At 40.9% G+C, this 16,280-nt stretch overlaps 1 protein-coding gene across 3 annotated transcripts; it reads right to left on the reverse strand.

The window, feature by feature from the left end:
* Nucleotides 1-1,069: 1,069 nt before the first annotated feature.
* C2H3orf52 (chromosome 2 C3orf52 homolog) lies at nt 1,070-13,414 on the reverse strand. Of its 3 annotated transcripts, XR_005699687.2 has the most exons (7): nt 13,036-13,414; nt 9,596-9,719; nt 8,909-9,042; nt 7,960-8,030; nt 5,381-5,571; nt 4,397-4,480; nt 1,070-3,177 (listed from the first exon to the last, which is right to left on the reverse strand). XR_005699687.2 is itself a non-coding variant. In XM_040057168.2 (6 exons), coding segments are annotated over exons 1-6 (702 nt in total). In that variant the 5' UTR covers nt 13,216-13,414; the 3' UTR covers nt 3,257-4,478. The 3 variants fall into 3 exon arrangements, 2 of the variants coding, with proteins under 2 accessions (XP_039913102.1, XP_039913101.1); XM_040057168.2 differs by lacking the exon at nt 1,070-3,177 and having other exon boundaries at nt 3,257-4,480; XM_040057167.2 differs by lacking the exons at nt 1,070-3,177; nt 4,397-4,480 and having other exon boundaries at nt 4,487-5,571.
* Between the last annotated feature and the right edge of the window lie 2,866 nt (nt 13,415-16,280).

Raw genomic sequence — 16,280 nt, forward strand, 5'->3', positions numbered from 1 at the left:
GCAAACGCCCTCAGGAGGCAAAAGGAGGGACAAGTCTAAACAGAGCTGGGAAGGCATTTGCCCACACAATCTTACCTCCTCCTTTGCTAATGGCTCTTCTTTCTCTTCCCTCTCTTTCAAGAACAGCATCAGATGAGGGCTGCTGCTGAGGAAGGGATTAGCCCTCACTTCATCTCTGGAGAGGCCAGGGCCCCTTCCAGGACAGTGCATCTCCTGGACAGCCACATGCACACATGCACTTCTGGTCTTAATTGCCTCCCAGACTCTACAGTCTCTCTGGCATCTTGCTGTGACTCCTGTCCCTCCCCTTCTTCCTCTGTTTTCTTATGCTTTTTATTCTACAAGTCACCCTGGTCCCCTTCCTTCCGTTCCTTCCCTGAACACCCCATATTAAGTCTTGTTCAAATCCCAAATGCTCCCCCTTCACATGCATCGGTAAAATGTCCCATGTAACTCTCCCTTCTTGCCCATCAGCTCCCATTCCCTGCTTGGGTGGATGTCACGGGGATGATCTCTCTCGGGACAGCCCTGCAGGGACGCGGGCCCGGGGCGATTTGGGCTCCACTTGCTCTGTGTGTGCTCCCTCTTGCTTTTACCGTGCCAGCACTGCTGAGGGGACCGTGGGTTGCTGGGCTCTCCAGGTGTGCAGCCACAGCCTGGAGAGTCGGGAGATGACTGTGGATTTACAAACCCAACACTGCGCGTGTTAGCCGACGGCACCGCGTGACTGCACAGGCTGTACCAGATCTGCTCACGTCTCCAAACTTCTTCAGGGGACAATCATACCGAAGCTTCGCTCTTTCATTTTCCCCCCTCAGGAACACGTTGCCAAAAAAGATTCTGTGAATTCCAGTGAGCTGTGGTACTCGACTGTCAGGCACGACGTAAAACACGAAGTGTCCGCGATTGACAGCAGTAACCAGACAGAATATGCGCTTGTCAGTGTGCCCAAGAGGAAGGTAAATGTCACCAGTCCTGAAGAGCACAGTGAATACGATGATGTCCTGGTTACTTAGAAGGCACTCTTCTGCCTGAGTGCGTGCAGCCGTGATAACCATCCTACCTCTGCTGTTGGCTCCTCAAACAAATACCTCTCTCTTGTTACCAAGCTTACTCATTAGGCGACATCTACCAGTCATTTTCTGTGAGACAAACCTGTCCATGAACAGCTGATCAAAGAAAGAAACACGGACTGGGTACAGGACTTGACAATTAAGCCAGGAGGAATCACTAGTAACTGCCATCATGAGACAATGTTCCTCTGTAGAAAATTAGGAGCTACTACATGTTAAGTGACCAAGGCTGTACATTTTCCTGGACTTTTAGAATATTTTTTTTAAAGGGGCCTTAAAGAACTACGGCTATTAGTCTCAAAAATGCAATAATAACAGGGTCTTTCTGTTTATTTGGGGAATGTTTAATGTTTTAAATAAAAGCATAAACCTTGTGTTAGATGCACTTACTCTTGTCCAAAATTTCTCTGACATGCTTCATTTGTACCATTATACAATGCACAATTTTTATAAAGAACTCATTTCTCAAATTCCCCCCTCCCCCTTCTAATGTGATGCTACTTAATGTGAAGTCTTAAAGTTGGAATGAAATAAAAAGCCCCAAAACAATTAACTGCAAGCAAAACAAACATCATGCCCATGAGAAAACAGTCAATACTGATGCTGCCCAGGCGATAACTACCTCTCAGTAGCAGAAGTCCACATGCTGCTTCCATGACACCAATGCTTCCACAGCTCACCCCTGCTGGAGTCTCCAGTTTGGCTTTCTGCAATGTTAGAGTATCACCTCCTCACGGCCCAGCAGCCCTCTGCAAGCAGCATTTGTGGACATGTGCAAAGGATTGAAATCAGGTATTCATCTGTTTACAAGGGCTTATAAAGTGCTCTTGTAAACAGCCTGTGTTCTTGCTTAAGCGTGTTTTTACTCTCCCTCCGTTTTTGCAGCAAAACAGTATGGAAGAAAATGTTGAGCAGTTTTTCTGATTTTAAGTCTTCTCTAGTATGTGATTGCTGGCTGCAGGCCTGGCTTTATGGTGCAGTGCCTTGATGACTCCCACCATGCTGGGGACAGTCCCGTGGGCAAGTGCGCCGAGCAGTGGATGGACGCACTGCCAGCACGTGCGGGTACCACTGCTATGGCAGGCAGCTGAGTCCGCCCAAAACCCCTACTGCCTGCTGTGGCTGCACAGATGACACCTGCCATAGGCTTTTAAAGGGCTGATTGTACACTCCACAAGCTGCCTTTTAACAGTGTCTCAGTTGTCTCAGTCATTATTTTCCTCATTTCTTCTATTAAAATTAATATTGATCATTCACACAAAATATCTAACGACGTAATAGTGTCTTTTCACACTGCTGTGTCTCTAATGGATTGAGTCATAATTAATTCACTTTTAAATTTTCTTTTATATTATCAATTTACCTCACAGATCTATAACCAGAAACCATTTTTTTTTCGACATTTCCTTCAACAAGAGTTCAAAACCTGTCTGGATGCAGTCTGTAAAGTCAGACATTTTCTGTTGAATATTTACTACAGCTCCACCTTGCTTTTTCCTGTGAGGTTCTGGGGTAATGGTATGGACATAGAGGAGGATGGCTGGGAAAAAAATGAATGCTTGACTCCTTTCTCAACTCCTAATGCCCATATGGGTATCACCATAAGGAAGTCTAATCATTACATTATTTTTCAGTTCCTAGAATCGAGATAAAGAAGTGTTCAAGGAAAGGATCAGGTGTCTTGGTGAGAGCAGTAAAGTTGAGCAGCTTCTCAACAACAATTTATTTCTTTGCTTCTGGTACTTTCACATAGCCTGCTGCTTTTGGGACAAGCCATATAAGCCATGAAGTTTATCCTTCCCAGCATAAGAATCAAAAAGAATCTCCCTTCAGCTGTATGCTGCATAGAGTATTATAGGAAGAGAAATCATAGTTCTTACAGTCAATGCTGTATCTTACAAACCAAGAGGGAATCAGAATAAGCCGCAAATATGATAGTAGCGCAAAAGACCAGTTTGGTCCAGAGTGTTTCCCAAGCTCAGTTTAAACCCATGCAACAGCCGTGGGTTTGAGTGTCCTGCTCTGTCAGGCACGCTTCGTACACCTCAGCATTTAGAATTCCAATGGCTATTTTCCAACTCACACAGCTGAAAGGCTAGAGCTGCTGAAGAATGAAAACGGTCACTTTAGGAGTAAAAATAAATAATTTAATGCACAATAACATTGTCAGAATGCTCCTTAAATAAACTAGCAATATTAGAAAGAACAAAATAATTTTCTGTGACATATTTCATACAATAGAAAATGCCTCTTAAAATAAAAGTGTCTATCTGGCAGTACTAACATTTATAAAGCTATAAATAAATGACAAGATATACTTCACTCACATGGTAGTGGATATGTTTCATTCTACATGAAGTTAATGCTTAATTTTTATGTTATAGCCAGTTACTGTCTGTAACTTTCATGCCTGTGTCGTCTGCTTCACCTTCCTCTTGGCACTGACTCATCTCATCCAGTCTCTCATCACCAAGAACAACTATTTACTGCCTTATTAAGGCAAATACCTTACATCTGTTCATTTCTATCCCCAGTGCTGGGCAGGAACTATAATTAAGGGTATAGACTAGTCATCAGATTTACAGAAACAGGTCAAGTATCTGTCTCTTCACCAGCAGCAGTAGCTAACTGTAAAAGCACACTGCTAATCTGACCTTTTAAAGATTCCTGTGACACTCAGGTGCGTTAGGGAACTAAGACATGTTTCTTCATGCTGTTGCTTTCTTCTTTCATATTTCACATTGAAGAAGAGAAAAATAGAGCAAAGAGCACCTTATCCAAGAAGATTGCAGGAAGAATAAGGAAATTATGAGAGTTAAGGCATTCTTAAGAAGCTAGTGCAAAGGCCTTGCATGTAATTAAAGACTACAAAGTTATATATATATAGACACACTATATATGAAAATAGATTTTCAGACTGTTTTACAAGGAAAGAGCAACAAGGAAACGTGGCATATGAAGTTTGGAGGGAAAAAATAACAGATATGAGTTTGAGTGGAAGTGAGCATTGAGGAGCATGAAGCTGTGCAGATAATTTTGCATAAGCCAAGAGAAAAAGAAAGGAGCCATGTGCAAGACTGTTTTTAAAGCTCACGCAGAGCATTCAGATTTTATCATAAGGCAAGACAAAGCAGAGCTTTCAAAGCCAAGAGAGCATGCATCAAATACATGATTTTCTCAAGGGTGAAACAGATTATTGAGCTATAGAAGAAGGAGGTAGTGGTGCTATAGCAATACAACACTGTCATAAATATACCACATTTTCCATTTACAATATTGCATCACAGGCAGTATTTATAAAACAGTTTTAGAAGTGTTTCTACCTAGTGAATAGTTCCCTGCCCTGGGATAGGGAATCCCATCTCTTCTAGGAGGTGGTAAAGATGAGGAATCTTTCCATTATTTCTCTGAAAGTTAAAAGAGTATAATATTAATATTAAAATGAATCTTTAAATAAGTATTTCAACATATTCATCCCTGTCTTTTTTTACTCTACTTTTTCAAATAATCCTGTCAATATAGAAGGAATAAAATGCTTCTAAAAATTGAAACACGTGACTTGTTGATCTCTTGTCCCTTGGAAAGAGTCCCAAGAAAAAACAACACGAGTTAATTGCAAACCTTACTTACCTACACTGCAATGCTGAATTGTTAGCCTAGGATTATTCTAAAAGCACATAGGTGTGACTCAGTAAATTGGGACTGGGGGGAGGCAGCTCCATGCACAGTTTTCAATATAACTTCAAAGTTCACAGGACTTTTATACAAATATAAATGCATTGGAACCACTACCTAGTCGCCGATAGTCATTGGATTCACTGCCTAGAAAACTTGAAAGAATGATCATTTGTTTCCTTTAAAGGTATTTCTGGGCAAAATAAATTTTGCAAAAAATCAGGAGCCTTTTTCATCCCTTGCATTAAAATTTGTTTTGTTAGCATTCAAAACCAAATACAATAAGGAGAAATATTTTGAATTATTTGCCTCCCCATTACGGTACATACATATACAAGGAGAATTTTTTTAAGAGATAAAATGCAATATTAGACCAGAAAATTTCATTGGAGTCCACAGCTAACCAGTCTCATCACTATTCCCTTTTGCATCCGAAGACCAAACACTGAGTCCCAGGTTTCAAATTAAGCATATCAAGACTTTCTGAAAGCTATTTTAAAATATTCTTAATACTGCTATGCAAATCATATATTCTAATGAATCTCAATATCTTTCTAGAAATATTTCCCTCCTTTCCCATAAATACTTCTGCTCTTTGTAAAGAAACAGTTTCTCTAATGTACAGCACTTACATGTGAGAGAAGTTGGGTCGAGCTTTATCCTATCACATTCAGATGTCCCAGGATTAAGAGAGTCTTCATCATAAATATTTTGACGTAAAATGTTCCTGATAAAATCTGGGTTCATACTGTTCTCCATAAATTCCTCTGTCGATGGTGGTACAGAAAACACTAGCTGATAAATTACAGTGAAGCTTTCATTACTGAAAAACAAAGATGAATGTCTTCAACTTTCAATGGGATTTTTGTTGTTGTTGTTGAGAAGACTGACTTTTCATATCCATGTTGGAATGGATTTAAAAAAAACCCCAAACATGTTTCCCCAAGAATAGAATTATGAAAGAAAAGTGCCAAAGATGCCAGTTTCTGCCTCCCCCTTTCTTCTCAGAACAGCTCTTGAAACTGGGTACATTCTTGAAGGCAGCCAGAGAAATGTTCTCAAATGCAGGAGAGGCAATTGGACACTTGTTTTGATGGGATGTGGTTTTCAGCACTGGTGCTTCACAAGAAGCTGCTGATAAGGAGTGTTGCAATATCCTGTGCATGATTTAGCTAGGAACCTGTAGGAGGTTTTGTTTTCCTGCTAGCAGTACCTGGGCCAACCCAGCTGTGCTCCTGACTCAGCTCTGGAGTGGATTACACAAACCAGTGAACTGGAGACCGTCTCATTTTTTGTGGTCTACCAAAACCGATTACGATTCAACAGCTACCTTTTGTACTCAGAGAATTCAAAACATCTTCAAAAAAAATACTTGAATGGGGAAAAATAAAAGGAAAGAAAGAGAGGGAGACAGCAAGAGAGAGATATCAAATGCCTCCCCAAAGAGGCGGAGAGAGAGAGTTATTAGCTAATCAATACATGTGCAGAACTACAGCTTTGTACTTGATGGTCTAAATCATAACCCATACGGCTAAGGAGCTACAGGTCACTGTTTAACAAAGCTGGCAGGGCAAGGGATTTTACTCCTCAAGGGAGCAAAGTGCCCTTACTGGGGCTGCCCCTTGCCACATTCCAACGAGGCCATTCCTCCGTCCTTGTTATCTCAAAGGACCTGGGACTTTGAAAAACTGCTTTGTGATATATGTCCTAAAGTTAATTCGTGTTGATAGATAAAATTTAATATCATCTAAATAAATGTAAGGTTTTATTTTAATCCAACAAACTCTGAGTTAACTCAGAGTTAAGCAACTCAGAAGAGAGTGCAGGAATTCCTCTCGCTTGAAAGGACAAGGGAGGGGGAAGCACGAGACATAACATGATTAAGAATTACCAGGAGGGAGACACAAACATGCATTAACTACCAGGAGAGAGACACAAACATGCTTTGGCTACAGGTCGTCAAAAAGGAATGTAACATCTGCTCTGAAGTTACTTCATGTTAATAGAATATAAATTGTAATACTGAATGTATGATTATAAGTCCTGTATAAAGTAACATGTTAGAAGTTAGGTTTTGTTTTAGCATTTTGTGGGTTAATTTGGGAAGACGGGGGATTCAACAAAATACAAAATATCCCTAGCCTGAAAAGGTGTGGGAGGGACACAGAAAGAGCTTGTTTGAATTACCAGAGAGGGGGCCTAGAAACTATCGCTGCCGGGAATCCCTGAAAGGATACAAAAGACAACGGAAAAAGAAGATACAAGTCCGGAGACCAAGATAATCACTTCAGATGGATATCTCTACTGTCTCCGTCGAAATTAACATATACACGACACACCCGGGCTCGGCCATCAACGGCATTGTTCCACCCTACCGGTCTATTCAGACCTCCGATACCAGGACTTGAATAATTAATGAAGACGCCTCGGAGAGGATAACGTCAGAATTTCGGACTTCACTCCGCGATCTTGTGTATAAAAAGGGGTGGCCGGAGACCAGAAATTGTGAACTTGGGGGGGATACCAGGCTGACAGAGCTTGTTATCCGTGTTCACCCGGCATCGATCCCGGGCTCGGTGCTGTCCTTTTAAATTGTGGCTTTCCGAGACTGATATTTTGTCTCACAATAAAATTCTAAATTTTGATACTTTGAATTTGGTCGATTTTATTTATAACATGCTTCCTTTGATTTTCTCCTGTCCTTGTCATTTATTTTGTAAGAGTTCTTTTTCAGAAGTCCTTGGGGAAGCTCTCGGTCTTCCCATACTTCTCTGCTATTTCTCCGTGAGAGGAAATATGCATATTCCCCTTGCCTTTATCTCTTTCGGGAACAAAATTATTCTCTCCTCCCCATGAACTTTGTTTTATTTATTTAAGATTATTTAAACTACATCAATCTTAAGTGTTTCCAGCAATTAATTTTCCTTTTAATAAATAACCTTGAATATGTTTGTTAAGGGCTGCAACTGGAACCAAAGATAGCAGAGGTGATACTTCACAGCAACAATATGTTCCTGTCATTACGTCATTTTAGCAGCATTTACCATTTACACCAGAGGATCCTTTGACCAGTTTTCACTGCCTATACACATAATTGTCCCCAAACAACCTCTTTTTCACAGACTTAAATATTGTACATATTTACATAAACACAAATGTCTCCTCAAAAGCCTATAATTTTCAGATAACTTTGGTGACAGAAATTGCTTACCTGAAAGAAATCACCTGAGCTGACCTAAAGTAACGTCCTAAAGCTGGAGATGAACTGTAGACCTCTGTTAGCTGAGAGAGAGAGAGAGAGGAAAAAAGTTTCTTCTATTCAATCTATTTTTTCCCCACACCAAAATAAAATCAACCAAAAAAAACAACCAACCAACCAACCAACCACAGCAACAACAACAACAACAACAAATCCCCAAACCAGAGCAGATCATTATTACAAAGTGCTTTAAGGAGCTTTAAAACAGGTGTTGAAAGTCAAATATCAGCAAATATCTGCCCTGGAAAAGGTACAGAGGCCTTTAAATCTGACAAGTTAATTGTGCATTTGATTGTTATGTAACTTTAACACAATGGGGGCACTCAGAGTGAACTAAAAGAATGTGCTCATGTTGCCATCTGCAACTGATGTTGCTAGGTTTGGGGTTTAATTAGTACTGAAAGGCTCTTTTAACTCTTATTTCGTGGAGGGGAGGGTCTCTGTCCTGAGATTGCCTTCCCGCCACGTCCAAATGTTCACTGCTGTGTATACTGAGCTTATTCAGCTGTAACCCAGCTGAATAAGCTCGGTATAAACTCAGTGGTGCTGGTTCAGCAGCAATCACAGCTATAAACCCAGGCTGTAATCATGTACACAGAGGATATTTAGCCCATATTGTGCTTAGATGACTTTCACAGGGCTCTGTGAAATTATTCAGTGATTCCATGAAAGAGGTCTAGACTGTGTCTTAACAATTGGTCAAATTTAAGTGAAAAAAAAATCAATACTTCTTTGTGCTTAAAAGCAGACAATTCTTTTTTTTTCTAGATTGCAACTTTAAAAAGAACAACACCCTTTATTTGTGGACTTGCAAATAACTGAGTTGCTACACAAAAGGCAAAACACTGAAACTATGTTCTAAGCAGAATCAACTTTGCCAAGAATTACATAAAACATTTACCCTCTTAGTAATGTCCTCAGAGGAGAAGTGTGGGAGGCCACACATTAACTCCAATGTTCCTGAAAAATTGTGAAAATTTCCACTGCTTAATAGTTCATCAGGATCCCAGTAGTCATCCTCATCTGTGTAAACACCTAGTAATAAAAAAAGAGATGGAAAAAAGTTTCAATTAGCTGAAGTATTAAAAAAAACCCCCAACAACTCTCTTGGCTTTCTCCAGGGTGGCTTTCTCACAAATTTTCTAGGCAAAGACTGACTGGGAAAGACGGAAAGAAAGTGCAAGTCACCTGAAAACAGCGACAGCACATGGAGGTCAGTCACTCACCTCCATTAGCAAAAGTCATCTGCTCTGGGAGCCTGACAGGCAATGACACCAAGGGACCTAAGTCATGCATGGCACTTATTCCAACATTGGAAACATCATTTCCGTCCTCATATCCAAATTCCTTCTAGTGATATTTTCTCACTTAGCTACAAACTTGAATTGCCACCTGATCAGGATACAAGTTGCTTGCTAAGATAAAAGCCTTCACAACAGCTACTGAACTACAACCACCCTCTGCAGTCAGCATCCCAGTTCCTTCAGCAGTTTACTGAAGGAGATCAAAGGATGTTATCGCATTTGTGTTCTATTGGAGTGTACATATTGCACGTTTGTATTAGTGTAACCAAGAGTGAGATACTCACTAGAATAAAGAATTAGGCTGATGAGAATGACCAGGGAGATCACTAGAAATATTGTAGTTATAACCATCCATAGTTTACACTTCCAGAAAACTACATTCCTGCATGATTTCCAGGCATCTCTCTCCTAGGTATAAAAGAGAAAGGCATATTGATTAATCAAGTAAGGCAGGAAAAGAATATTGAAACATGTCTCTACTGTCACATTTAGAAACAAAACCCCCACATAGATGGGAGAGCCTCACTGGTAAGCAGTGGCCTACATCAGGGGTTCCCAGCCTTGACTACTGCTGCAGGAGAAAATGCAGACTTAGAGAAGGTAAAGGACATTCACTTGAGAGAGATCAGTCCCCTCTGTGCAGAATTTCCTGAATGAGCCGTAAAGCTAAAGTACTGCAAAGGTGATTTCTTGGCTCCGTAATTTTTTTAAACTACTATGAATTAAATTTACATATTCCACAAGCTCTCCTTTTAATGTTTGTTATCTCTCCCAACTAAAAAAGTGTCTCTGGAGGTATTTCCAAAATAATTCAGCTCTGCAGCATTGATGATGTCAACCTGCATAGCTTCTGGGTGCCAGCGCCCAAAGCAAAGGCAATGTTATTCAATAGATACCATTGCATTAAACCATTCATAAGATAACTGATACTTTTATAGCCGACTTCCTTTTTCTTTAGAAGATTGCCAACTTGAAGGAGTGTATTTAACAGAGAGTTTAATGCAAATCTCACCTCTTCTATGAGGTCGAAAGAAAACTTCAAAGCAATTGTGCATGTATGTCCATTCATATGGGAGAGAAAGGACAATATCTTGCTTTAATTTTTAATAAGATTGAAAGCCATGACAGAAATTAGTCTTTTAATGAGTTAATCCAGCAGGAGGAGTATTTAAAAAAAAAAAAAAAAAAAAAAAAAAAAAAAAAAAAAAAAAAAAAAGCAAGCTTAGGTGATGGCAAAACAGATAACTTCATCTGTTTTGTTCCACAGTCAGAAGAATCAGAATACTGAAGCAAGGGCTTGAATTTATAAGCAGACCATGCTGTCTTCTTAATTATTCCTCTCCCTCCCTCTCCATCCACCATATAGGTAGTAGGAGAGTCCATTTCCTTTTTGACATCTGTACCAGGAAAAGAAAAGCACATGCTGTAGGTTGTCTGGGCCACACACGTGCAGACCGGGAGGGACCAGCTGCTGCTGGCACTAATCCAGGTTTCCTTCCTTTATTTTTTGAACTTTCTAAGAACACAGAATAACACAGGGGCTTTCACTGAATTTAACCAAATTGAGCAGCTGGCTAAAAGCTTTTGTGTGGGTGGCAGGGGAGCAGGGAGAGAAAATAGACACACAGGGAAAGATCTTACAAAAGAGATTCCTCCAGGAGCAGAGGCAGGAAGAGAGACACTCTTTGTAGACACCTCTGCACACAGAACTTTGCTCTGCTGGAGAATGAAAGGCAAACACTGAGTAATGGTTTTGTCTACAGCATGCTTACAGCAGTTCTCACATTTACTTTCTTTAAAATTTGAGTTTTAAGATATTTTAGAAGCATGGATTTCAGTTTAATACTTAAGACTAGCATATTTTTTGTATTTTAAACATTTTAAAAAGCCAGTATCTACTGCCTAGAGTGCAACTATGAAATCAGCCATAGCCTCATCTGTTGAGACAGGCAGCTGGGGAGCCCAAGTTTTGATTAAGCCACCACGTTTAGACTATCACAAAACTCAGTTCTTAATCACACATAGCAAACTGGCTTGGTTTCCAAGAAAACTTTTGAGAGGAATGACAAGATTTGTCTTTACAAACAAGCCCTGGGTCTGCTGGTAGATAAAACTAGCACTGAGAGATAAGAGAAACAATGAGAAGGATTCTACTGATTGATGAATGGAAAAGAAGATACTTGTCTTTACAAACAAATCATATGTTTGTTTGTTTTTAAATAAAATTTAATATTGAAAGATGAAAGCAACAGTGGGGAAAAAACCCATAAATCCCATAAAAATTAGGGGGTTATACATTAAAAGGGGAATCTTAAGCATTTTGGGAAGTCTGTACCTCTCAAGTACCTCAGCCAATGGGGAAAGAGAGAGGGAAATGCAGCCGGGAAATTAGGATAAAAAGGAGGCTGCTTCCTCCGAAAAACTGAGAGACCCCAGGGGAAATGCCCCATGGCCTCTCCCTTTATTCAAATAAAGTAAAAGGACTCCTCTGTCTCCTTTTTGGACATAAACCTCTGGTGCTCGTGGATTAAATTTCCTAGCACATTCAGCTCCACAACTAGTCCAACACCTTCTGAACTTTGCCCACAGGCCACGGAGAAGCAACAGCAGCCGAGAAAATCTCTCCCCGGTGGCCAGGGCAGCTGAGATTATTAACCCGCCACCTAAGCAGAACGCAGAGCCTGGTAACTTTCCAGCAGTCTGTACAGGACGGGAAGCCAGTTGCTATAATCAGCATAAAGAGAGCTCAAATGAAAACTCCGCTCTGGAAAAGGGAAGGATAAATCCCAGGGTGAAGTTTCTCACGATAGTCAAGCAGATCTATTTGACTCCTGCCTCTCCTCCCGCTTCTCTCCTGTTCCTCTTTGCATCTCCTGGAACGTGCCTAGCCCGGCAGCGAGCTGAGTCAGCTTGCCAGGCCACAGGAGAGGTAACTGACCCCTGATTCCATAGAAGGAAGAGGGGCTTTGGCTGGTCAGGGGGATGGAGCAGCCCCAGAGGCGATCAGCGGGGCGCATCCCGGGGAGCGGTGCGGGCAGGCTCCCAGCGGGGTCAGCCGTGCCCAGGGAAAAGCGGGAAACGTCCTCGCTCGGCCGCAAATATTCCTGCAGTAAGTAGTGTAATTCACTGCTCAGCAGTCGCGTGTGGATGTGGTATTCCTCTGCCAGAAAGAGTCTGTTCCGTAGCTTCAAACTAGGGCCTAGGAGCTACCTCCCTTAGGATTCACGTGCTGATCATAACTGAGGCTTTGGAGCATTCTATTAATAAAAATTAATAATGGCTAGCAACTGGAAATTACTCAGAGATAAAGAGAATCCAGCACGCTCTGTTCGAGGACATCTTGTTTTTGTTTGGCAGCACTGTTTCCCGGTTAACTTCTACAGAAGGAAAGCCTGGTTTAAAAATTGATTTCAACTTTTTTTTCTGGTTTTGAGCCCAGTCCCACTGATAGCACATTAAAAGGGAAAGCAAAACTCAGAGGACCAATTACAGTTCCAATTCCTAAATTATAGCTTAAAATACCACTCTCATATTAGAACACTTAATCGATAAGGAAAAAAAAAAACCCCAAACCCACAAACATTTAACGGGTTTTTAGCCTCTTTCCCTCTACCACAAACAACAAATTAAATCATCCCTACAGAATGGTCCTTCAAGTGTAATTTCTCTTGCTGTGCAGTATTTCCCCCACCGGAAGGATCAAATGAGCAAGTGAAATTCCTACCTTTCTTGCTTGAGCATTTAGAGGCTTGTCATGGTCAGTCTCACTTTCCTTCGCATTATCTTGCTGTAATTCAACAATCTCATACTCCTGAGCAGAGCTCTGCCTTTTCATTGTTTCTGTCTCTGAAGAAGGTCTGCTGCGAGCACCTCTGTCTCTGAAGTGAGCACGGAACCAACTCATTTCCTTCTTGTTTCAGCTGCAATTATAATCACTAGTAGCTCTGACACGAGGCTGGGAACAGGGAGAGTGGGGATAGCTTCCACAGAAGAGCGCTCAGAGTACTGTTAAATTAGGGGAATTCCTTGGAAAAAATGAAGTCAGCTGCCTTAGCTGCAGAGAAAGGGAGGGCGGATGAAATATCGATTTGCGTAGCCGTGAGAACTCTGGCTCTCAGCTGTGCAATACTAGGTTTTCCAGTTTGCCTACCTTCCTGTCCCAGCCCTTGACAAGCAAATGACTAAACCTTCAGAAATGCTGTCATTTGCTGGGATGATTTTGAAAGGAACCAGGGTTTCTCTGCTGCTGTCAGCCAAAACAATAAAATGTTATTACTGTTATCCATGCAGCTAAACAGATGTGGTGCTGAACAGCATAAACTGAGTAAAAGTTCATAGAGCATGTTGTTTGCTTAGACTGGGACTCTGTCAACACTTGTAATTCTAGTCTCCCTCTACAGTCAATAAAGAAATGAACACTACTGACCTTTGTGCTGTAAATTGTTCTCTCTATAGCTATTATACTGCCTAAAATAACATCCGTTAAAGAACCATTTATGTCCTTTAGTATACTATCCAACCTAAACCTGAGAAGCTGCTTTCAGGTTAAAGAACAAAAAACAAAAAACACCCCACAAAAACCAAAAAACCCCAAAGGACATAGCTAAAGAGAAGGGAAAGATGGCCTTCAATTCAACCTGTGGTCTACAGGACATGCTTTTATGAAACTACCCTGGTGATTTGGCCTGCACTAGCTTCCCACACGAACTCTGATGTGCGCTTGGAGTCACTCACAACAGCTTACTGTAGCCGGAGTTGATTGTGAATCCAGCCTCCCCAATATCTTTGATCCTAACTCCTCCTATTTGTCCTGTTCACATGTTTCTTCTTCCTCCCCAAAGAGCATCTCTCTCCCCTCTGAATCAAAAGGCAGACAGCTGGTAACCACACCCTTGCTCTCTCCTTTGTCCCAGCACAGGGAGTATCATGCACCAAGAACCGAACACAGCCTCCCTCCCCAGCCCCTTTTCCTGCTGCCTGGGTATCCACTCACAGCACCACTCCTTTTTCCTGCCAACAGCTCAGGTGCTCTCTCCTCACCCCACCACTTCAATTTTTCCTTTGTGCAACTCACCTTGGTTCTGCTGCCTGAAGCACACCCGGGGTTTGCATTCCTGATGCCATGTCACACCCATCCAGGCAAAGGCACTCCATGAAAGTGAGCACATCTTAGGCTTATTCAACAAGTAAAAAGAAATACAGGTTGTATACCCCACACCTTTTGGTTCTGAGAATCCTTAAAGCTCTGGAGGACTTGGGTTAAAGCTGAGCAGTCATCAAGATCAGAACATGTATCTGGATCTACAAAATCTTACTTGGGACGTCTTACACTAGAAAAGCCTTTATCTGGTTCTCACTGCTCTTTCTGGATATCAGGTTCATATATTTAATATCCACTCACAGTAGACCTTCCTACTGGATTGTCTGAAAACAAACTGTTCCTCTAAGACAGTTAACGATTATATAGATCTCACCATGCAAAGACCAAAGTTCTTATTTTATTTTATATATTTGTCGAGAAGGTTCTTAAAGTCTTTCTTCCATCTTGGGGATCTAACTTCTACACTTGATGCATTTCTCCCATGTGAAATACTGACCCTTCTGACAGTTTGCTGAGAAACTCTCAGAGAAAATGGGAAGACAAGAAGTGAGCTGAACTTTCCAGGCTAGGCTTTTATCTAAAACAGAACAGCAGAAAAGCTGTTTCCCTTCCTAGGCCAGATATTTCTGGTTTCAGAAAAAGGGAAAGAATCTTGCACCCTTAAATGTTCACTGTAGTAACAGGGGCACATTAGGCTCAGCTTTACAAAACCAGGAAAGTCCAAGGCACCAATTCTGGTCTGATTGCACCTGGGGTTTAGAGTCTCAGAGGCACACCCAAACAAATAAAACATAGCCCCTTGCAGTTTTAGCACGTGTTTATTAAAAAGGGACAATGTGAATAATTGAGCAGCCACTAAAGAAACAAACCTGCTAACATCCAGGTTTTGAATATAGCTCATGCTCCCAAGTTTGACACGAGCTGGGGCAAGATGCCCAACAGGAGAGAGGAAGGAAAAACAATAGCAGTGTTAGAAAGAGGAAATCTCACTGCGTGCAGATTACAGTGCTAGTTCTTTTCAACACTTCCCCCACACACTGCCATGGTGGGTCTAACATTAAACAAAGATCACATATTTGTGTACTGCAGAGTAAGTGTGCTGTGGGGACAGCGATAAAATGTGTTCAAACTGACAGCTTCATTTTTCAAATATATATATTAAAGGTGAAATCTAACTGCTTCCAAATATTGAATACAACTCAGTGACCATCTAAACCATCTTAAGGCCATCTAAACAATTCTTTTATTAAGCTAAGTACTGGTGTTCTGAAGTCCCATAAACAGCTTTGGAAACCTTAAACTGGCAAGATTTGGAGTGATAAAATCATCAGGAGATTAAAATTATAAAATCTAGATTTACTACCAGGATTAAAGGAATGTTGCTGTCATTTCTTTTACTTTCTTTGAGCCCAAGGATGCATCCAACCACATAAATCCATTTTCCCTCTCCGCCCATTTCAATTTAATGTGGCTTTGTGGGCACAGCCCAGAAAGATACACACAAAATTCCTGAGCCTGAAACGCTGATTACTGTGGACCAAGGACAGCAGAAAAAACAATCCTAACCTACCAGGAACCTAAATGTTCACAATGCATGCCAGAGCCAGAGCAATGCACCTGGTAACATATTGCAAACATCAAACCTTATAGTTCAAATTAAACATTAAACCCTATAGTTCAAATTCTAAAGAGAATTTAAGAAAGCATTACAGTTTCATTTTGTTTAATGAATTACAACTCGTTAATTCCTTCCTTTTAATTAGACATCAACCCAAAGAATCTAAATTATGCTCTTCCTGTTCTTTAATGTCCTTTAATGAAAATTTCTTACATCATAACATTTTGAGATATATATCTGGTATTTTTAA

Source organism: Hirundo rustica, chromosome 2 (assembly GCF_015227805.2).
Source record: "Hirundo rustica isolate bHirRus1 chromosome 2, bHirRus1.pri.v3, whole genome shotgun sequence".
NCBI classification, from domain to species: Eukaryota; Metazoa; Chordata; class Aves; order Passeriformes; family Hirundinidae; genus Hirundo; species Hirundo rustica.